This window comes from Coffea arabica, chromosome 2e (assembly GCF_036785885.1).
Source record: "Coffea arabica cultivar ET-39 chromosome 2e, Coffea Arabica ET-39 HiFi, whole genome shotgun sequence".
Classification (NCBI taxonomy): domain Eukaryota; kingdom Viridiplantae; phylum Streptophyta; class Magnoliopsida; order Gentianales; family Rubiaceae; genus Coffea; species Coffea arabica.
The window spans coordinates 24,756,367-24,779,351 of NC_092313.1; the positions used below are offsets into that span (position 1 = coordinate 24,756,367).

The 22,985-nt window shown below is 35.7% G+C and overlaps 3 protein-coding genes across 24 annotated transcripts; 1 reads left to right on the forward strand and 2 right to left on the reverse strand.

The window, feature by feature from the left end:
• Positions 1–248: 248 nt before the first annotated feature.
• Positions 249–1,768, reverse strand: LOC113728801 (uncharacterized acetyltransferase At3g50280-like). The gene has a single exon (XM_027253164.2). It carries the CDS (start codon positions 1,750–1,752, stop codon positions 370–372), a length of 1,383 nt encoding a protein of 460 aa, XP_027108965.2. The 5' UTR covers positions 1,753–1,768; the 3' UTR covers positions 249–369.
• Positions 1,769–3,954: 2,186 nt separating this feature from the next.
• On the forward strand, positions 3,955–11,709 carry LOC113732102 (glycerophosphocholine acyltransferase 1-like). Of its 22 annotated transcripts, none has more exons than XM_072080112.1 (14): positions 3,955–4,532; positions 4,612–4,710; positions 5,717–5,745; positions 5,830–5,962; positions 6,163–6,220; positions 6,342–6,442; positions 6,696–6,791; positions 6,880–6,973; positions 7,066–7,286; positions 8,687–8,795; positions 9,850–9,980; positions 10,232–10,463; positions 10,646–10,814; positions 11,387–11,709. In XM_072080112.1, exons 4-9 carry the CDS (start codon positions 5,900–5,902, stop codon positions 7,164–7,166), a joined length of 513 nt encoding a protein of 170 aa, XP_071936213.1. In that variant the 5' UTR covers positions 3,955–4,532; positions 4,612–4,710; positions 5,717–5,745; positions 5,830–5,899; the 3' UTR covers positions 7,167–7,286; positions 8,687–8,795; positions 9,850–9,980; positions 10,232–10,463; positions 10,646–10,814; positions 11,387–11,709. The 22 variants fall into 22 exon arrangements, 19 of the variants coding, with proteins under 19 accessions (XP_071936213.1, XP_071936214.1, XP_071936216.1 ...); XM_072080113.1 differs by having other exon boundaries at positions 5,835–5,962; XM_072080115.1 differs by having other exon boundaries at positions 5,727–5,745.
• Positions 11,710–20,348: 8,639 nt separating this feature from the next.
• LOC113728802 (protein ENHANCED PSEUDOMONAS SUSCEPTIBILITY 1-like) lies at positions 20,349–22,273 on the reverse strand. Its single transcript, XM_072081434.1, has one exon. The coding sequence runs from the start codon at positions 22,220–22,222 to the stop codon at positions 20,579–20,581; it is 1,644 nt and encodes a 547-aa protein (XP_071937535.1). The 5' UTR covers positions 22,223–22,273; the 3' UTR covers positions 20,349–20,578.
• Positions 22,274–22,985: the final 712 nt, after the last annotated feature.

Sequence of the window (22,985 nt, forward strand, 5' to 3'; positions counted from 1 at the left end):
GGCTCCGGCTTGAGGTACCTTCTTCAATTTCTGGTGTGGTCATGCCCTGAGATAAAGGGTCTCCCAAAAGTTGCTCCAAAAGATTACTTTTTTACACCAAACCCCTACAAGTCACATAAATATCAAATATGAGCAAAATCTCAATTCTTAGTACCATAAGTAGCTAAAATTAGAACGGAATAATAGCGCAAAATATGCTCAATAATTGCTCTATCAGTAAAAGCAATCAAGATTAACCGAAAGAAAAAAAAAAAAGAAGAACAAATATCATAAAAGCCACAGGGAATCAATTTCATGGGCACTAGAGGCTAAAGCAGCCACCTTGATCCTGTTATATGGAGCTGTAACTCCGAACTTGGCCTTCATAAGCTAAGAGACTGTCTCCATGAACTCCTTGTCTGATTCAAGAGAAGTCATTATATGTGGTAGAAGGCAAATCTCAAAGTCCATGCTTCCACCTCCTTCAACTCCTGGACTCACAACCATTTTCCCATCGAATTTGTCTGCACTACCGGTTCGAACTGCTACTGGAATCCCAAGTCCAAAATCAATTCCGTACACGTTAAATCGTGGAGAGCCTGCCAAGAGTAATCTACTGGGATCGGGAGCATCACTACCAGATAGGATTGCCGATTGCAGCCATGATTCCATCTGCTCATGTGATATTCCGTAGCCTGTCTGATTGATCACTTCCTGGTGCAATAGCCATGCTGCCCATCCTAGGCCGTGTTCCAGTAATTCACCACAGCCAGCTGTTGCTATCGCTGCTCGCAGATAGTTACCGAAGTAGTCCTCAGGCACTGGTGGAACTGACTTTGATCTTGCATTTGCAACCATAACAAAGCTTGTTTTTCGATCTGATGGGAAGTTCCGAGCCCTTGTTATGCATCTCCAAAGATGAGCTGACACTGCCTGCAAGGAAGAAATCTCAGTAGCATTCCGCTCAGCATTTACTTTTGCTTTCAGCTTTCTCACTGTCTCAGATGAGAAATGAAATATTTTTTCCCTAATCATATCAGCTGGCAATATATCTGCTTCATCTCTATTGATGATGACCTGATCATCATGGTCATAAATCAATGGAAGTCTGAGAAACGGATTATGTCGTCCCCGTGGAAACAGTCGATCATGTGCTGGGGGCCTTGAGATTACACTAGTTTTTTCCTCCGCTTTGAATATCTCTGACCATGAGGTCAAGAAATGCCAGAGAGATATCCCATCCCCTACCATATGGTTCATGGAGCATCCAATGAAGATTCCATCTATCAACTCAGTGACTTGAATGGTCAGCAAAGACTCGGTGTGACCATCATAGTTGATTGACCTCTCATGATCAAACAATGATCTCAAAATTCGGGGAACGTACGTCGTTGAAAGTATATCATCCATGGTCAAGTCCAATGATGCGAGAATAAATCGAGCCCCAGGACTTTTATTGCAATCGATATAAATTGCCAATTCAGAAGGATTCTCAGCTTTTTTCTGCGTTACCAGACGACCTGCTAATGGATAGAAATGAACAAGGGTGAGAGAAAGTGATTCCTTGAGTTTCTGCACAAGTTCTTGAAGTTGGTTTTCACCATCGGTGTCAAATCCTGGAGGCTTTGCAAAAACGAAGCCCCTCTGCATATAGTGTGCAATGACCAACATTACGTCCCATAGTGACAAGTAAAGTGGTTGTTTTGACTCTTCCGGAGTGTATTTTGGTTTGATAAAACATTGAGACACATATTGGACTGTCGGAGACTCCATACCTCTTAAACCTGTATCACTCTTTGTTCCGGAGGAGTTGCCACAATTTCTACTTTGCACTTCCTCGTATTTAAGGTTCTAGCAAATTTTTTGTATGGTGAGTTGGCTTTATTTTATTTGGTTTTGTTTTGTGGTTATTTTCTAAATTTCCACGTGTGGGGCAGTGTCATTTATATTTGATTTTGAATCACGTGGATACTTTTTCAATCCGTACATGTGAATAGGGCTGTCAATAGGGTTGAATTGGTCCGACCTCAGCCTATTTGACTCGAAAGAAAAGGGGCGAGCCTAGTGTAATTATGTAGCGGGCAAAATTTAAATCTTGATTTAACGTCCAATTAAAATGTTGTTAGCCGAGATTGGGCCTCTATGGGCTCAGCCTGATTAAAGTCCAACACATAATTACTAATTGCATATATATATATATATATATATATCTTTATATCTTATAAGAAGACGTTTTGGGTCCTGTTCATTTTTTTGTCCTTCTAGCTTTTTGTTCTTCTAGCCTTTTGGCTGTTCTTTTTCGTGGAGCTAAATATAGAAGAAGACATTTGGAGGGATACTGTTCATTGCATACTATTGCTGGGATTTCGTGTGCATCTCCATGCTTGAGGATGTTGTACGTTCGAGTGCACTTTGTGATGCTTGTGCTTTGTACGTTGCACTCTTGGTTTATTGCTTTTGGACTGTGGAGCCCACGATAACATTCCACTGCAACGTTCTGCTTCTCATTGTGGTTTAGGCTCCTTCACATATTATATACGTTGGAGATTTCTGCTTTCTTGCTTGTGGGCCGTGGACCCCACATTGATTGTATGCATAGTTGTGTGGAGTGGGAAGAAAAAAATATATCTCCTCTTGAAATTAACTTGAGTTAAATTAAATGATAATGGATGTTCCCAAATTATTCAATTAAAAATATTAACTTTTTTAAAGAATTAAACTCCAATTAAACTGTTGAATGAAAATTAAATTAAAATTTTGGAAAAAATTAAAAATAAACTTCAATTAAATTATTGAATTATATGATGATAGACCTAACAATCATAAAAAAAATGAAGAATTATTGTAGACATAATAATCGCAACTCATAGATTTAGAAATATTAGATTTCTGAATTAAAATTAAAATTCAACTCGAATAAAAAATGGAGTTAAATCAAGAATGGAGAATTAAAACTCCAATTAAACTCCAATTTTGAATTAAAAGATTGAGAATTAAACTCCAATTAAACTTCTGAATCTGAATTAAAATTAAAATTACACTTTTGAGAAAGATAAAAAATAAATTCAACTAAATTATTGAATTAAATGATGTTTTCATCATTTAAGGTCATAGACCAAACAATCATGAAAAAAAATGAAGAATTATGGTAAACATAATAATTTGGAAGTCATTAGAAATGTCCTTACATATACATAAGAAGCACTTTGTTCATTGGGTTTTGGGTTCCTGTTCATTGGGCATTTTTGTCCTTAAAATTTCATCTGCTCACTTCAGGCCCATTTTTGTCCTTAAAGTCTTTTGGTTGTGGTTGTTCTTTTGGTTAGTGTTCATTGCAATTCGTTTGTTCTGTTCAAGAGCTATTGGAACTGCTTGTTGCTTGTTGCAAGGCTTAGCCGAATGTCAGTGGAACATTGGCTGTTTTGCAGCATTTATTACAAGAAGCATTAATGAGATGTGATGTTGATTTCTATCAGCCAGCTAATTTTCTCTTGTTTAATTACATTTTCGTCCCTCAAAATATTCATTGAATGGACTATATATTTTCAACTCATGTCTAATAGTGTCATTTTACAATAGCTTTTTACGTTTTCCCTCTGAATTCTGTCGGCCATTACTAATTCAAGCCAATTATGCCTTTATTCTGTCGACCTTATCACTTATCAGACGATATACTACGCATTATCAAACCAATACCTACCAAACCCACTCTCTCACCCGATGCCCCCGTCCACTCCCCACCCTCAACACCCCCTCACCCCGTGGCTAACAGCTCCGACTGCCGTAGCAATGGCTTTTGTTAAAGCCCAGAAAACAAAAGCTTACTTCAAGCACTACCAAGTCTCGTTTAAGAGAAGGAGAGAGGGAAAGACGGACTACCGAGCTAGGGTGCGTCTTATCAATCAAGACAAGAACAAGTACAATACTCCGAAATATCGCTTTGTTGTGAGCAATACACTGAAGACCCATCACAGCTGATTGCTGCTCAGAAGGTTCCTGCGGCCGCAGCTAAGAAAACCCCAGCTCCTGCAGCTGCTCAGCAGCAGCAATCCAAGCTGACGGCTAAGCTTCCTTCGAAGCCGCTCCCCCCAGCTCAAGCTGGTTAGCTTTCCTTTTTCCTCTCTCCATCCTTCTTTTATTTCTTCCCTTTTGAGTATCTTATTTGTTTTGCACACTTTTTTATCGAAGCGTTAATGGGCGTTAGGGGTTTTTGTACTTCAATGGTATTTAGTGAGAAAGCAGCAAGTAAAAATGGTAACAGTTCTCTTTAGAATTTGAAATGGATGAGATAATTATTGTATGTTGAGTTGATAAACTTGATATGAAATGCAAAGGAACAGATAAAATTTTGAATTTTGCTCTAATTTGTTCACGTTATTTTTGGCTACCGTTGATTTTTTTTTTCTCCTTCTTTTTTATTTACTTTTGTCAAAATTTATTAGTATTTGTTTTAGCACAGGTTTTTGTCTTGTTTAACATAAGCACTATTTAAGATTGTGAAAACTTCAATTATGCTGGAAGATTGCTGTGCGCTCCAGTGGTGACTTTTTTTTGTAAGTATCATTTCCGATGTTGATGTTAATTTTTAGCTTTTCGAATCAAATTTGGCTATTTACTTTTCCGTTAACACAGGAGAGTCTTTGAGCAAGAAAATGTATAGCAACGGAGACTCTTCTTCTCCGGAGGACTCCAATGGCGAATCAAATGAAAAGGCTCAGAGATCGATCAGAGGTATTAATTTTTCCCACGTATCTGATTTAGTTTTGCAGTTTGTGATGCGATTTGGGTAGTTCCATGTCATCTAGAAATTGTTTGTTGCGCAGAAAGTGGCTAAAACGAAAGAGATGTTGTCGAAGCAAGCAGGTCAAACCAAACAGATCTTTGTAAATGACTTTGCCAAACGTGTTATTTCAGAAAAGTTATTTCAAAAGACATATTTTTGACTTGGAGTGAGACCCAATATCTCAAACTTCACCAATGCCTTGTGTTTCACAACTTTGCACAATCACATAAAGACTGTACAGTCCAAGAAACAAGGATCAATAATATCTATCCACCACGAAAATAAGAAAAAAAAAATCTATGATGCCTATTAATATCTACAACTTGCAAGTCCTGAAAAGTGGCTTGAACGATAAATTTTGGGATATTATTATGTCAGAGGAGACTTAAGAGTAATTTTTCTTTGTTTCACACCTTATAGCCTCAATTGGATAAAACTGCATTATGTTTCAGAAGGAAATACTAATAATAGAACCCCTAGAAAGTCAAAAAGATTTTGGAAGATCTGCAGTCCGGATCCCCAAATGAGCCAAAAAATTTTCCTCAGTAGTTCTGTCCCATTAATATGAAGATTAGAGTTGCAACTTAAAGAATAAGATCAAGAAAAGAAAGCACCAGACGATAGCTTCAATATCTCTCACTAAAAGATAGAATAAATTTTATTTCAAAAAACGAAAACAAACCTGTGCGAAGCAATCAAACACGCATTGCAAACAAACCTGTGAGCATCAATTATCTGGACGAAAATGAAAGACCACGAGACAAAAGCATGCAGATATGGAAACAATTGCTGAAAATGACTTGACAGGAATTTGAATAATAACTTCCTTTCTTGCATAAACTTGGAATAATCCTACAGCAAGTTAGTCAATGAGTGAGTAAATTTCTGAGGCTTTCTAGCAAGTCAAGAAAACTGGTCCTGCTACCAGTTCGAATTTTTAATGTTCATCATCAGTTTGTTGCAGGTTTAGATGGTCCACATTGGTACATGAATGTTCATAGCTGTTTTCTTTGAATTCTTGATGCAAATGCCCACATGCGGGTTTGATGAACTAAAAGTGTATACAGAACAGACAAACATTTGCCTCATCTGGAGAATACAGGGCAATGACTGACATGTGAGCAACAAACCCACCATATGATGCATAATAAACAGATCTTTGCCAAACGGGCTGAAGAGCACGAAAGATTCATCAACAAGGTAATCAAGTAACTGACCGACCAAAACCCACCATATGTTTGTCAGATGGTCTCAGTAGCTATTAAAAGAACAACTTTGTAGCTCATATTTGTTTCCGGGATTCATTGTTTATTTACTTTTACTAGCATCTTTGCTTATGGTTTGGTAACCTGGGATGTCGATTTTAGGTTGCACTGATTGGGAGCTTTTTGGGTTGATAGGTAACTTATTTGTTGAGTGTTCTTGGGTTTGGAACATTCTGCTTTCTGTTGGGTGCCAGTGAGTATTACATTCTTGAGATTTGATAATTCAGTTATCTTTATCCCTCGAATAATTAGTTAGGCCTTGTGGATTGTCATTTGCTAATTTGTTTTTGTGGTTCTTTTCTATTGTGGCGCAGGGCCTCAAGATGTCCCTTATGCATATTGTTTGCTCTCTATCATATTTGTTCCTCTACGGTGGATTTATTATCGATACAAGAAATGGCATTATTATCTCTTGGTAAGCTCTTCCTGTTTTGCAACTTCTTGTTTTGGCCCATTTAACTATACGAATATTTTTTGTTTTGCGTATCTCGGTTATTTAGATGTTTTGTCGAAGAGGTTCTAGAGTCTTAATTAGACAAAATCACTCTATGTTTAGTTGGAATTCTGATGGTACATGTTATCTGTGAATTTTTCTGTTTCAGTGTAGACTTCATCTCCTACAAAATGTACTTTCTCTTGTGTCACTATGTACTTCTTTTGCCATTCAGGACTTCTGCTACTACGCCAACACACTATTCTTGGTCATGCTTCTTTGTTTTCCTAGAAATGAGAAGTTTTTCATGATTTGCTTCTCTTTTGCAGAGGTAAGCAATCAATCTGGAGATGCCTTGTTTTCATCTAAATGGCATTAAGATTTGCTTCTTTATGTCTTGACTCCTCACATAACTGCAGGGTCCACTGGCTTGGGCACTGATTGTGTGGAGATGCAGCTTAGCCTTTAATTCTTTCGACAAAATTGTAAGCGTCTTCATACATCTTTTGTCTGGTAAGTTGGACATCCTTCTCTACAAAATAAGACAAAGGAACTTAAGAACCTTTTGATCCAACTTCGGCCCTTCTTTTCCTTGATCCCCAAAGCAAAAGCTGCAAAAATTATCTGTGGAATTCTTGATACGGTGGCCAAAATAGCTGCCGCATCTGATGTTCAGATTGCCCTATGCAAGGAAATTGTGCAATAGACACGTGATGAGAAGTGAACTTTCCTTCGTTAGCGCACTGAGGCAAAGCTTGCAGCTCTATTGATGGAGACCAAGGAAGATTCCGAAACTTTAGCTCTCCTTTCTGGACCAATGAAGGAGGTGAGAGGATATAGCTTTCATTTTATATGGTCTTTTGCACTTGTATAATTTCTCTCATGGGAAAGTTTCATGTTTTATGTCTCTGCAAGTTCAGAATATAGGAAAGCTACAGCTGAGTCCATTAAGTGCTCTTTTTATCACTTGAATTTCTTCATTTCCAACCTCCCATAACTCAAGTACTGATTTACCTTGACATCTTTGCTCAAAAAGCATCCTTTAGTTGATAAAAACTTCTTTTCCTGCAACTGCTTCATAATTTCATACTACAGACCAGCTTTTATGTATTAATTATTTTTCGAGGACTTGGAACAACTGAATCTTGAACAAACAGCTCAAGAAACTTAAGCACATAATCAATAACTAATATGTTTCCTTGCTCCAAATCATTATGTTGTCTCAAAAGTTGAGACAAGTCCAAATCTATTTGTTTAAGTTTTGTTTTACCTTCTTTTATGATAGCCATGATATAAAAAATGATGCAGTGTTTCTTAATGAGTTTGAAGACCAAATCTGACTTAAAAATAAATAGGAATGGAATAAAAGAAATGTAGGAATCACATCTAGGTTTTACTACTGTGTTACCATTAATTGCTCGAGTCTTGATGAACTTTGAATTCGATAAGTGCAATTCTAATAAGTATTATTGACGATTTGGAATTCCACTTTTGGAGTTCGAAAGTTGGAGTCAAGTTATGCTCCTAGAATACATGCTCTTTTTTTTTAGTGTCTTATCAGACAATTTCACATAATTATTTATCTAAATGTTGATGTTTGAATAGTTTATCTAGAAAATTGCATAAAAAGCGATTTTTCTGATATGATCTAGAGAACCATTTCATGAGTATTGAACTTTGTCCCTTCTAAGTACCCCAAAGAACCTTATGCCCAGCCTTCTGCATTTAGATTGCGTAGAATTCTATGATCCCCAATTGTTCCTCGTTCTGGAACTGCTCAGAATCTAGGTAACCTTGAGAATGACTTTTGGTAAACGTAACAAGTCCCTCATGAGAGACTGGTATCATACAAAATATGGAAACCAATGTTTCATTTCCATTCTTTAACCTCCTTATCAGAAAGAAATAGATCCAGCATGGCAGACTGGTAGAAAATTGAAAGTTTCAAGGATCTAAAGGAAAACCAACTCATAACTAAGGCTCTCAATCTTAATTTCTAAGAGCTATCATTTGTGTAAATTTGTCATCAGAAGATTCATATTATGTCCGAAGTATTCTAGGTAGGATGTTATTCTTGAATTCTGCCTTCAAATAAATCATGGTTAGATAAATACTAAATTTTGACTATAAAGTGGCATTGGTACTACATAACTTAACTATGCATTTCTTTTTAACCATGGCATGCACGTCTTACTTATTTTTCTATTATATGCTTTTGTGTCTCAGCTAAAGCTATAGACGAATGTCCTGACCTCAAGACCAAGGCTGCTGAGTCAAATAAAGCAGCAAAGATAGATTCAAGATCAAAATCCATTGTTGAAAGGATGCTTGATAAGTATGTAAACTTCTGAAATGCTAGATTACACTATAGATTTAAACTTTTTCTCATTATCTCATTTTTGGACCTCCCTGTAGGTTTATAACTAACAGAAAACATCAATAAGCTGTGAGAATAGCCATAAAATACCAAAGATTGGATAAGATTGAGGAAGCAGTTATAAGAAGTGACAGCATTTAAGTAACCCTATACTATTGTAATCAGGTCTCTCACAGTTTTGTCAGCTCTAGAAAATATTAGTGTGACGTGGTTATATCTATCTAATTCATTCTTGTTAACCTTGTTCATAATTCTAATTCATTCTTGTTAACCTTATTACTAATTCTAGAGAACATTAGTCCAAATATATTAGATGTCAAAATTTGAGAAATTCTGACCCTCAACTACTTTAATGCAGATACAACGTCTTCTTGTTAGAGTATTCCAAAAACTGCCATCACCCCATTATTTAAGCATATGTCAGCTTCTCATGTTTTTTGGATAGACCAGAGGACATTGCAGCTGTATTTGAGAAACTCTTAAGAACAGAAAGCAATAATGATGCTTTATTGGGATTTCAAATAGCATTTAACCTTGTAGAGAATGAACACCAAGCTTTTCTTTTGAAAATGAAGGACCAACTTTCCAGTCTCAAGGAAGATGTTTATGCTGAGAGGTTATGAAAAATAAAAGGAATACTGTCTGGAGAGACTTCCATACAGTTGACATTGCAATTCTTATATAATTATTATAACTAAGGCATTTTCCCTATTTTCTTTTCTTCTCTTCCCAAGATAGTTTCTCAGTTTACTAGATTTCTTTGAAGTATTTGACTAATTGTTGGTTTTTTGCATATTACATTGCATGTCCTAATTCTCAACACAATAAAGCAATCTGTTGAGATGAGAAATAATATTTGTCATAATGCAACTATATACGCTAATAGCATTATGCATGCTGTCAGAACCGTCAGCACCTTACTGTGCACCTGCTTTGCTCATCATTTTATATGTTGCATAATGATAAACGTAGTCATTTCTATCTAACATTTTGTATTTGTTTAAACTCTCAGAACTGGCTCACCCGGGCTACAAATTAGGTTAAGTTTAGCGCAACAGCACTACGAGAAACACAAGCAGTGTCTACTATAGGGAAGGCATAAATCAGTTCCTGTGTGATAGTCTAACAAGCGCTAATGCTGAGGTATTTGCCTTGTTGTGTTAAGTAAAAAAGTACCTATTTTTATCTTTGCACTTTTCCTCCTTTTTTAAAAATTGTCTCCTACAAGTTATTCAACATAGTACCTACCTTAAAGAATGTCCTTTACTCGGACATCTCTGCTTAATGTCTATAATCTATTTCTAAAATTAAAAGCTAAATGAATTCTCTCTTTTTGTGAAAAAGAGAAATCAAAAGTCAGTTGGACATTTCTAACGATTTGGCATTGGGGATAGCTCTTGACAGTTTATGGAACAGAAGAAGCAACTGATACACTGATTGAGCAGATAACTTGGGATCAAGACCCCATACTACGTTATGGATAAATGTATGCATTTGCATTGGCTTACAGTAGAACTGCAAACAACAAGGCCATTCGACAGCTGCTGCATTTTGCTGCATCAGAATTGAGTGACAATGTTAGGCACACTGCAGTTTTGGCAATGGCTTAGTTTCTCTTACGTTCAGGTTTGGCACTTGCATATGGTTTATGTTCTAGGCTATAAGAATTTGACAACAAGGCTTTACTTCTCCAAACAACTTTTCATATGATGTATTCGCTCTTAATTTTTTCAAACCTTCTACAAGGATCAATGAAAATGCACATATTGAACAATCCATCTAATTGAGTTGCTAATCTTAAAATGTAGACTCCTCAAATCGTCTCCCTGCTCTCTGAATCATATAATCCACATGTTCATCATAGTCCAGTTCTTATGTTTGGCATATCATGTGCTGGTACTGGTCTGAGCGAGGCCATATCATTGCTGGAGCCTTTGACATCAGATGTGCCAGCGATTCCCCTGTTGATGCATTCAGGTAGTTTTTTGCCTCATTTAACAGTGATTCCCTGATTTTTTTTGCCTTATTTAATAGACGGCAATTGGAAAAATTTATTCTGGATAAGCATCAGGACACTATGAGCAAGATGCTTGCAATTTGAGCATTAGGAATGTTGGATGCCACTATTCACTGATTTAACCTGAGCATAAAATCTCATTAATGCTGTACAATAACTCATAAGTATTAATCTTCTTGTTTCATTTTCTTCTCTACATCAGAAGTATACAGACTCTTATTTCTTCTGCTGCATCCATTTTAGATTACATCAACATAATGGATATTCAGTGTTTTCCCATCTATTGCTACCTCTATGCTATTATACTCGCACCTTCTCCACATACCAACTCCCCTGCTGTTACTTTGACTAAAACTTTCCTCCTTGTGTAATGAAGATTGAGAAATGCATCATTTTCATTTCACAGTTAGTCACAATAGATGCATGATCTCTTTATTATAGAATAAAAAAAATGTTTTCGTTGACAATGCTTTATGTTCGATTTTTTTTAGTTGTTACAAGCTTTGCTCACGGACAATTTTGTAATTGGTAGATTCATGGTGCTGCAGAAAGGAAATCAGAACTGGAGCTCTTTGAATGGACTAAGCATTTTGAGCTCATGTGTAACACATAGTTCACGACACAAGCCTGAACTAGCGTGTCAGTTATTGCTTTTTTTTTTTTTTTTTTTTTTTTTATAGCAGCATGGACGTTATTCTTTTACTTTTATAACAGGAAACTCATTCTATTGATTTTTGCTCACACTTAATATCAGAGCCTAAAACATCATGCAGTGAAAGCAATTGCTCATGCTCATTCATTGTAAGACACTTATTGCGCTTATAGATTGTGTATACAACTTCCGCATTGCTATTATTATCTGTTTCTTATTTTCGCTTCTTTTTCTCTTTCAACATTTTCCCTTCCCTCACCCGTGCATAATTCTCTATATATTTAATCAAGTTTGTTTTGTCTTCATTACTTCTCAGTACAATGACAATTTCAAGCAGTAATCAATTATATAAAAAACTCAGACCAGTTCTCCTCTGCTCATCAAACAGAAAAGTGAAAATCAGGAATTGCATAAACTCAGTGACACCTTACTAATATATACTACTTTTCCATGGTTAGGAACCTTGCTAACAGGTCTAAAGTTCCCACGCCTTGCGTGGGAAGCGACCCCTAGTATATATATATATACACACTCTTATATAATGCAGTTGAAGTTTGACAAAAAAAAATATATATATATATACACACTCCTTAATGTATAGTATATATATATATACACACTCTTATATAATGCAGTTGAAGTTTGACAAAAATATATATATATATATATACACACTCCTTAATGTATATAAATATAAATGCATTGTTTTTTAAAATGTGATGTATAATTAGAGTATTAGTAATTAGTATTGATATTTGAGGAAACTTAGATTCATTAAATAAATATATTTAAAGAAAAAAAACCTATTAACATTCTATTGACTAATGAAGATTTGGTATGGTCAAATCCTACCAGGAGCAAATTGAGAAGGTTATGGAGAAGTTTCAACCTTTGATGGTGTATTAATTGTTGATCATATATTATTATTATTTATCATGTATTTTAAAAGCATTAGACATGATTATTGTTGAAAAACTTTTGGTTTATTTACTTTTAATGAAGTTTTTACCATTTTATGTATAGTTTTAATATTGTAGATTATAAATTAACTTTACTATTTAATGGTTATAGTAATTATATTCAGAAAATGAAAGAGTAATAAGTGAGTTTGGACTAAATCTGACTTAGGTTCAACATTTGAATGTTTCGTGATGCAAATATGAACTTCACATATATTAGTTTGAAATTCATGACCCAAATCCCAAATGTCTTTATAATTCAGTGAGTCGAGTCTGAATTTATTAAAATTCGGCTTAGATGGCCAATTGGCAGTGGCAATGTGGGGCAATGTTATTAATGTTGATTTTGAGTTGTCGATTTTGAGTCATGTAGATATTTTCTAAATTAATACATGTGGGGTAATTTTTTTTTTTGGCAGAAATGTTGGGTAATGTTATTAATGTTGATTTTGAGTCACATGGATATTTTCTAAATTCGTACATATGGGGCAATGTTATTAAAGTTGATTTTGAGTAGTGCGTTAGCAAATGTAGCTAGTCGTATGTCAGAAAAGGGGTCACACGGATGGTTTATTGGTTAGACTGACGGAGTGATGATTGAACCAATGAATCACTAAAATAATATTTATAAAACCATGTCTAATTTAGAACTTATAAAAGGAAATATATAAATATTAATAAAAGGCTCAATTTTATTTTATCATACTTTTACATATATAAATAATGTATTTAAAGATAAAATATAATTATTTTATTCATTAATACAACAAGATTTTGAGAAAATTTTTTCAATTCTTTTTATTATCTTATTTTAATATTATTAATTCTTTTTATTATCCTATTTTTGCCTAAAAATAAAATAGTTGTTTAAGTACTCAATTATTGTCACGTCATGGTTACACTATTAATTTGAAAGTTGAAGTGATTAACTTACAATGAGAAAGTAAACAAAAATTTTTAAGGAGACATTTGGCCAACAAGTAATTAGAGGTGCTATCGAGCCGAGTCGAGCTCGAGTAGCACCATAATCGAACTCGAACTCGATCAAAATTTGTACTACTCGAGCTCGAGCTCGAGCTCAGTTGAGATTGATGCATCAAGAACTGGGATAGGGGCAGTCTTAGTGCGAGGGAAGAGGCCTATTGCTTTCTTCAGCAAGGCATTGTCTCCAACTCATCAGGCCTTATCTGTGTATGAAAATGAAATGCTAGCAGTGGTGACTGCTATAGAGAAATGGAGGGCTTATTTGATTAGCAGACATTTTACAGTCAGAACAGATTATCAGAGCCTCAAGTACATTCTGTAACAGAGGATTCACACTCCTTTACAAAAGAAATGGATAGCTAAACTGATGGAATATGATTATATAGTGCAGTATAAAAGGGGCAATGACAACATTGTTGCTGATGCCTTATCCAGGAGACCTCATGTTGAAGGGCAATTGCATTCCTTAGTCACATTTACTTCCTCTTTGATTGTTGACATCCAGAACAGCTAGCAGAATGATAAGCAGTTGCAGGATATTATTCAGAACTTGTCTGTAGGGCACCAGTGCCATTAACATTATACATGGAGTCAGGAGCTTCTTAAGAGGAAGGGCAAGTTGGTAATTGGAGACGATCCAATTTTGAAACATAAACTGATGGAATTATGGCGTTCTAGTGCACAAGGTGGTCATTCAGGAATGGAAGTGACTTATAAAAAGTTGAAAAGCGTGGTCTATTGGAAACATTTTTTCAAGGATGTTGCCAACTTTGTTGCAGCTTGTGATATCTGTCAGAGGTCCAAACCAGAGAATTCCTCTTATTTGGTCTTTTGCAACCACTCCCCATTCCACACAGGGTTTGGACAGATATTTTCATGGATTTCATTGAAGGTTTGCCCTTATCCAAGGGAAAAAATATCATTTTAGTGGCAGTGGACAGGCTTAGCAAATATGCACATTTCTCGGCTTTAGCCCATCCATATTCAGCTATTACTGTGGCTCAGCTATTCTTGGATTAAATTTATCATTTGCATGGTATGCCCCAATCCATTGTGAGTGACAGGGATACCACATTCCTTAGTAATTTTTGGCAGGAGCTTTTCAAGCTTCAGCAGGTGCAGCTACACATGTCTAGTTCATATCATCCTCAAAGTGATGGACAAATTGAGGTGGTCAACAGATGTCTCGAGCAATACCTAAGATGTATGACCAGTGATTAACCTAAGCAGTGGAGCCTGTGGTTATCTTTAGCAGAATATTGGTACAACACCAACTTTCACACTTCTACCAAATTCACCCCCTATGAAGTGGCCTATGGTCAGGCACCACCGATTCATGTACCATACCTACCTGAAGCAGCTACAGTTGAATCAGTAGACAGAAGTCTTAAGGCTAGAGAGATGTTGATACATCAGTTGAAGCATAATTTGTCCAAAGCCCAACATAGGATGAAGCAACTGGTAGATAAGCACAGGACTGATAAGCAGTTAACATTGGTGATTGGGTTTATATTAAATTGCAACCGTACAGGCAGCACTCCTTATGAGCTCATCACTGTCAGAAGCTAGCTCCTCATTATTTTGGACCTTTCCAAATAGAAGCCAAGGTGGGATCAGTTGCATACAAATTGAACCTTCCAGCTCATGTTCGGATTCATCATACCTTCCATGTTTCTGTGCTAAAAAAGAAGGTAGGGTCAGTTCCAGTTCAAACTTATATCCCTACTGGAGTGACAGATCAGGGACAACTTATGATGGAACCTATAGAAATTCTAGACAGGCATATAGCAAGGAGGGGTCGAACTACAGCAACACAAGTTCTGGTATATTTTAGAATCTTTGGAATGGATAGCTAATCTCATAAGTTGCACAAACTCAAACAGTCAAATACGTGTTTTATATACACTGATAAGAAGATTCAGAAGTTCTGAATCTCAAATATTTACAGTCTTGATCTTAATGTCAATGTAAAGAATATTTTACGTCCACGAAAAGACTTAGCTCAGCCAACTTTAATTGGATTTTATCTGCAAAACACTAAGGGCAGTTTGGTTTCCTGATAAGTAGGCAAATGTTAAATTTCTGACATATGAATGCCTTGCAAGAATGGCTTTCCCCGTTTAGTATGATTCCCACGCAACCCCGAGCCCGCGACTTTAAGCTCAAATTGGCATGCACCTCTCTTGAGCTGTCGCTTTTTCAATGCACGTTAAACTTTAGTGAATGCCTATTTTAGGTTGATTACTTCATCTGATTACATATTTTAATTTTCGATAATTAGTTTCTTGTTTATGTTTTTTTTTTTTTTTGGGTCTAAATTTTAAATTTTTTTAATAGCCGAAAGAGTTAAATCCAAATTCTGCCATCAAGAACCAAATTAGAGAACTACAAATACATAACGTAGTAAACATACTAAGCATCTCAATCTACACAAGGCGTAATGAAACTACTGAGATGGTAAATGTTGAGTTCTAACTCATATTTGTATAAGTAGATACATAAAAAAAATTAAAAAAAATCATGATCTCATTAAAATGTTAGATTAGCGAAATGTTTGCCGTGGTAATAAACTTGTTCAAACATATGACAGATTTAGATAAATCAAGAATATAGATTTTTTTTCATTAATGTCGATGTACTTTATCCTAAACTGCATGAGATTAGGAAATTAAAAAGTGCTGTCAGCCTACATCATTGCCAGTAATTTCTGCAGTATATGGATGGTTTACCATCAATGGACATTTTCTTTCCCACTTAGAATCAAACTAGATGTAATCAAACTAGATGGATGTCTTGCATGAGATTTTTAGTGTTCCAGTACTCCAAGGCATTTAACCACCTAACGAACGTAACTATGTCATTTTATGGATTAAGAAGTTTTCAGAAGGATTGCCTATCATATATCAAGGCTTATGACAGGAGAAATTGATGGTTACGTACCTCCTCTTACCAAAATTAGCATTCATTACGTTAAAACTATTGGTGGTTGTAAGTTTGGATGTTAATTTTTTCTAAACAAAAAAAAAGGAACTAGAATTAATAGACTTGGATATTGATTACGTTATTATTATTATTATTTGTGTGCATACAAGTGGCCAACTTGAGCGTAAGGAGATTCAAGCCTTACATGTCTCATGTCGAGATTAATGAACTTACTAACTGTATAACCCAAGTTTAGGGTTCTAATAATAATTATCCGGCAAGGTTACAGAATTGAATGGATTACTCAAAATATTTATATGGGAGAGAAGAAAATAAGGATAATTCACACCGTACTATTAGTGAAATCTCAAATAATGAAAGAAAGTCCCACTACAATAAAACATTATAAACACTTTTAGACTCTTTTAAGAAAGTACTCTGACTAATGCGCTGTTTATAACTTATTAAAACTTGTAAAATAAGAAATTATCAAATAGAGCACAAACTTCTAAATCACACAACTATTAAAATCCTGACTCCAATAAAACCAATAAATAAAAATTTCTAGATTTGGATTATTTTGCTAACACCAACACAACTAAATAAGATCGATAAAATATTGTACGGATTCTTTCACTTTTAAGGGCTATTCTTCCATCTTCTGTGCATCACACGCATCGCGTGTGCTTTTATTCTTAAGTATAGCTTCATACGAAAGAAATTCAACATAGCTTAGTTATACCATCAAATTACTTCGAAGTTGAAGCCGTATAGGATTGCTTTATGCGAGCCATCACGCAAGTTCCAATCTTGGTTGGTGTTAGCAAACTGAAATATATTCAAGGAAGCTTCCTATTTGCTTTTGGCCGGTTGGAGCTTATTAAGACTAGTTCCGATAGTAATCGGTAGAGGTGGCAATTTGGATTGAAATCCATTTATCCATTCATATAATCCATAATTAAATGGATTTGGATTATCCATTTATAGTATTGGTTTTAAATGGTTGACCAAAGTAAAACCATTAAATTAAATGGATTTATATGGATTATCCATAAAAACCATATATATCCATTTACTTAAAAATCAAATAAAAGAAATGAAAAAGAAATAACTAAAACCATATATTTCTTCACGTTATTGAGCAGTGAGTCATAGAGTGAGAAAGTCACCAGAATTAGACCCGCACACAAACAAAACAGGACCAACTAATTTAACCATATATTAACTGCACAGTCTGCACCCACACATGGATGTGGATTTACCGAATAATAACGATTAAAAAAAAAAGAAAGTCCCAGTAAATATTTTGCACTACCAGTAATCTTAGCCACCTTTATTAGTTTCTCTTTGGTTTATCTTCATTGTTTATCCCTTCGTGGATCATTATTATTATTAATTTTTCTCTTTTTCTACTTTTACACTTGTAATTAACAGATTAAAGACCTTGTCCTTCTCCTCTTCTTGGACTTGGACCAGTTTAGTAGTAGTAATAAATTGCAGTGCTTAATTGATATATCAGGCACTCAGGAAAGAAAATTAAGGTTGTTCTGGTTATTAACTTCACGTCTATCATAGACATTTTATTTTGGATCATTTGGAGATAAAAGCGTCTATAGAAATGTTAAAAAGATTATAATCTGTGGCTGGAGAAGAGTAAAGACTGAACAATTCTGATTTATATTGATGTATACTTACTATATGGAATGAAAAATATAATATCTGACGAGTAATAAAGAATACATACACACACATTCTAAATCTAAGTATTTTGTCCTTTTTCTCATTCATATACACCTAAAATTTACAAGTACATAAAAAATGTATCTTCATATTATAAGAAATGGTAATACAAAAAAAAAATAACCAAAATATATAAATGGATCATAAATGGATAATTGGTTTTTATTTAATCCATTTAGATCCATCCATTTAGATCCATTTATTAAATGGATCTAAATGGATGGGATAAATTTCATCCACCATCCATTAAGTCAAAACCAGTTATGAACCATTTATCCATATTGCCACCTCTATATTAAACTATATCAAATCTAATTAAAGACGAGGACTTACAAATAATACCCTTATTTGTATATTTGACTATATATATATATATATATTTGATAATTCCAAAGTTTAAATGGCTTTATTCGTCTTTTTTCAATCCCTTTGTTTACTTTGTTTTGAGAAGCCATAACTCTTTACAAGAAAACGGTAGGTTACTTGCGAATCAAGTGGCTGCCTTAATGTCTTTGGACCGCTTTTCTAGTAACCAATTGCGAGGTTTCAAGGTGGAATGGAATCGAATGTTGTATGAAATTTCGTTGAATGAGAAGGAAGTAAAGTTTCTTGGGATTGCTTTTAGGAATTATAATCAATAGATTACGCAACGCAAGCATTGACATTGGCATCAAATCAAGAAACATGGGATGATGGGATACGTTGGAGGAGGGAAGGACAAAAAAAAAAAAAGAAAAAGAGAGGATTCTTGGACTACCAACTTGTCACAGGTTAATTACATTTATCTACCCTTAGGTTTAATAATCAAACTACCCATCTCTAACTTCTGTTAAATGTCTCTGAGTAAAATGACTAAATACCCGCTGTAATTAAAATTGCTCGTCTTACAAAATCATCATATACCTTCTTTTCTATTTTCTTCCCATTTTTTTCCCTATTTTCTAGAAGCCCTAAAGGTAACAACGATGACAGCAGGAATGTTTGGGCTGCTGCTACTTCCATCGGCGGCCATTTACCAAGAGAAAATTCTTGACTTATTATGAAACAAAAAAAAAAAAAAAAAAGAGTTTCTGCAAGATAGGCTATTCGTGGAGTTGTTTTTAAAATGAATGCGAAGTAAGTAGGCTTGCATTCGGCAAATGCAAGCAAGCATAATTTTTTCTTAAAAAAAAAAAAAAAAAGTATACCTCACATTTCTCAAATGCGAGGCCCTTTTATCTTTCAATCAAAAGAAAAACAGGGGTCGTTGAACCCAAATTACATCCTTTCTTCGGCATTCAAATCTGCGGAGTAGGGAGGTACGAATTGGAGGGGAATCTGCACATCTCCTCTTTTGCTCATTCTTTCTTCTCTGCAAATCTGCAAATTGGAGGGAGAATCTGCGAAGCCCCTCACTCTCTCCTCTTTAGCTCTACCAGAGTCCGCCCTCTCGTTTTCAAGAGGAGCAAGACGAAATCAATCACTCACTCGCTACATGTGAGGCTAGGCTGCTCTATACCTCTCCTTTCCCAACGGAAGCAAAGACCAAATTTCACTCTATTTATAGCAAAGCACTTGTTGTCATCGGGGTAGAACGTGAGCAAGTCAAATGAACCAATGTTGACTACTTCCATTTTTTCGGATAAAATTGAAACAAAAAAGAAAAATAAAATAAAAAATTGCGAGTGAAGATTAATAACTAGCTGCTCCATTACCTTCTTCAAAAATCCATTTCCTATCCCTTACCAAATTTAACACAAGTCTTTTTCCTATCCCTTACCATATTTAAGACAAAGCCTTTCAAATCATATGAAGGACAAACTTCCAAATCTCAATTTACAAAAAACTGGAAAAAAAAAAACACAAATCAAGTAGCCAAGTCTTTTTGAAGATAATAGTTTCACTTGTGTATCTAAACAATAGCAAGTGTTGGGCAAAGCGTTTGACTGTTATTTTGTCAAACCTCAAGGTTTGATTGGTAATTTGGTCAAATTTCGGGGGAGATAAATGTAATTAATCCACTTATCATTGAGTAAACTAACTTTCTACAAATTTAGTATTACATTACAAAGTAGTTTACGACAAAACTATTTCATTTAAAATTGATTGGCTGTCTCACTGGTTGAATTAAAGATGTTATTTGAGCTTGCTGGCCTCAAAAGTGAGTCAAATTCTTTGTGTATTTGTCATTGAATTTTATTGTAAAAATGCTATTCATTGATGGAATCAATCCATTCAAAAGAAAGATATCTCTACACACTATAAAAAAAAAATCTGCCCCTAACGCATTTAACAAGCAAAACAACAAAAAAAAAAAGTCTAAAGAATTTAAAGCCCAATCATCCATAACAAGATGCAATTTAATTTAGAATATCACCATACTGCTACCATGCATTATCATCACAAGCATCGAAATTATAGCATTCACTACAGGAAAACCATGGGCGGAGCAATTCTTGAACTCTGTAATTAACTTGTCCTTCATAAACTACGAGACGGTCTCCATAAGCTCCCTGTCACATTCAAGAGACGCCATTGCATGTGGTGCAAGGCAAATCTCGAAATCCATGCTTCCCCCTCCTTCGGCTCCCGGACTCACTATCAATTTTCCATCAAATTTATTTCCACTCCCATTTCGGATTGCAACTGGCTTCCCAAGTCCAAATTCAGTTCCATACATGTTGAATCGTGGAGAGCCTCCCAAAAGTACAGTATTGGAATCAGGCTCATCAGCCCTACGAGGTAGGATTGGCGTTTGCAGCCATGAATTAATCCATTCATGTGAATGATTGATCACTGCTTGATGTAACAGCCAGGCTGCCCATCCTAGGCCCTGTTCCAGCAATTCGCCACAGCCAGTTGTTGCCATTGCTGGCTCTAGGTAGTTACCAAAGCAGTCCTGAGACATTGGTGGAACTAACCTTGATCTAACATTCATAATAGTAAAGAACGCTGTTTGGCGATCTGATGGGAAGTTTCGAGCCCTTGCGATACATCTCCACAGATGAGCTGACAGAGCCTGTAAAGAAGAAATCTCAGTGGTATTGCGTTCAGCATTTGCCTTTGCTTTTATCTTTGCCACTGACTCTGGTGAGAAATGAAATATTCTTTCCCTGATCGTGTCGTCTGGCGATGTATCTGCATCATCTATGCTGATGATGACTTGATCATTACGGTCCCTAAGTGGATGGCTAAGTAATGGATCATGTTGTCCATCATGTGCTGGGGTTTTTGAGACAGCAGTAATATCGTCCAGCCATGTGTTTGCTTTGTCTCTGCTGATGATGACTTGATGATCATCATGGTGAATGAATGGAAGTGTAAGAAATGGATCATGTTGTCCTCGTGGAAACCATCGATCATGTACTGGGGGTCTTGAGATAGCACTTGTCCTCCCCTCAGCTTTGAATATCTCCGACCATGAGTCCAAGAAATGCCAGAGAGACGTTCCATCTCCAACCATGTGGTTCATGGAACATCCAATGAAGATCCCATCTATCAGCTCAGTGATTTGAATGGTCAGCAGAGACTTGGTGTGACCAGCATAGTTGACTGACCTCCCGTGATCAAACAATGATCCTACAATTCGAGGAGTATGTGTTGGTGAAGTTATATCATCTATAGTCAAGTCCAGGGATGCGTGAATAAATCGTGCCCCGGGCCCTTCACTACAGTCGATATAGAATGCCAAATCAGAAGGATTCTCTTCTTTTTTCTGTGTTGCAAGACGACCAGCTAATGGATAGAAATGAATAAGGGTGATAGAAAGAGACTCCTTTAGTTTCTGCACGAATTCTTGAATTTGGTTCTCATCAGTGTCAAATGCCAGAGACTTTGCAAAAACGAAGGTCCCGTTTGGATTGCATTTTCCGTCATTTTTCATGGAAAAATTACTGTAGCGATTTGATGTATGTGAGGAAAAAAGGTAATGGGGAAATGTGTTCACGGAAAATGACGAAATTTTTCTACGGAAAATAGCAATCCAAGCAAAGCCGAAGCCTTTCTGCATATAGTGCATAAAGACCGCAACCACATCCCATGGTGCCAAGTAAACTGGTTGTTTCGACTCTTCTGGAGTATACTTTGGTCTGATAAAACATTCAGATAGATATTGGACTGCCGGAGTCTCCATTCTTTCACCTGCGCTAGTCGACTAGTCTGAATTACAACAGATGGAGCAAATTGTCAGAATTGACAGACGGAGCACATTGTCAGAATTTCAACATTGGAATCATTGTTATTAACACAGTGTCCCCTTGTTAGCTGGAAAGATGCCCCATCACTAGAATCTTTTAATATGAAATTCTTCTTGTTGCAAAAAATTAATGTAATGGTGGAAAGAGGGTCCAATCAAAAGTCTCAAGATGAAGCAACGGCAATTCGTTTGGCATTGATAAAAGCCAAGGAGCAAAAGTGGACAAGAATTACAATCAGTGTCAAGGACAAGAACTTGCTTTCATCAGTCCACCAAGGAAGCTCCAATCACATTAAACTCGTCACACTAGCCGCTCCTTTAGTTTAGAAAATACCAGAAATATGGATTTAAGTCATAGGCTTAGCGAACATGCTTTAAGCATTTTTTTGTGATGAGGAGAGGTTGCATCATACTCCTTAGTGCGATTATGCAATATTGTGTAGCTTTGTCGGGGCCTCTGCCCAACACTTGTAAAGTTACTGATGATTAATATAACTGTTACGTTTCCCAAAAAAATAAAGGCAAAAAGTAGATGTGATGGACTACCTAAACATGATTAGCAAAATGGATGTAACATGATAATCAAATTGAAGTCCTTTTTTTTTTTTTTTTTTTTTTTTTATAAGTGGGAGGTCTTGACCGAAGACTTTCGATTTATAATTTTTACCACTCAACCTAGTGCTTCCCTCAAATTGAATCT

Bases quoted from the DNA above. Each gene is read 5' to 3' on its own strand.
- LOC113728801 (XM_027253164.2), bottom strand. From the start codon at position 1,752: ATGGAGTCTCCGACAGTCCAATATGTGTCTCAATGTTTTATCAAACCA.
- LOC113732102 (XM_072080122.1), top strand. From the start codon at position 5,900: ATGATGCATAATAAACAGATCTTTGCCAAACGGGCTGAAGAGCACGAA. The intron at 5,963-6,162 runs GTAATCAAGTAA...TTGGGTTGATAG, and splicing joins ACGAAAGATTCATCAACAAG to GTAACTTATTTGTTGAGTGT. The intron at 6,443-6,695 runs GTAAGCTCTTCC...TTTGCCATTCAG, and splicing joins AATGGCATTATTATCTCTTG to GACTTCTGCTACTACGCCAA.
- LOC113728802 (XM_072081434.1), bottom strand. From the start codon at position 22,222: ATGGAGACTCCGGCAGTCCAATATCTATCTGAATGTTTTATCAGACCA.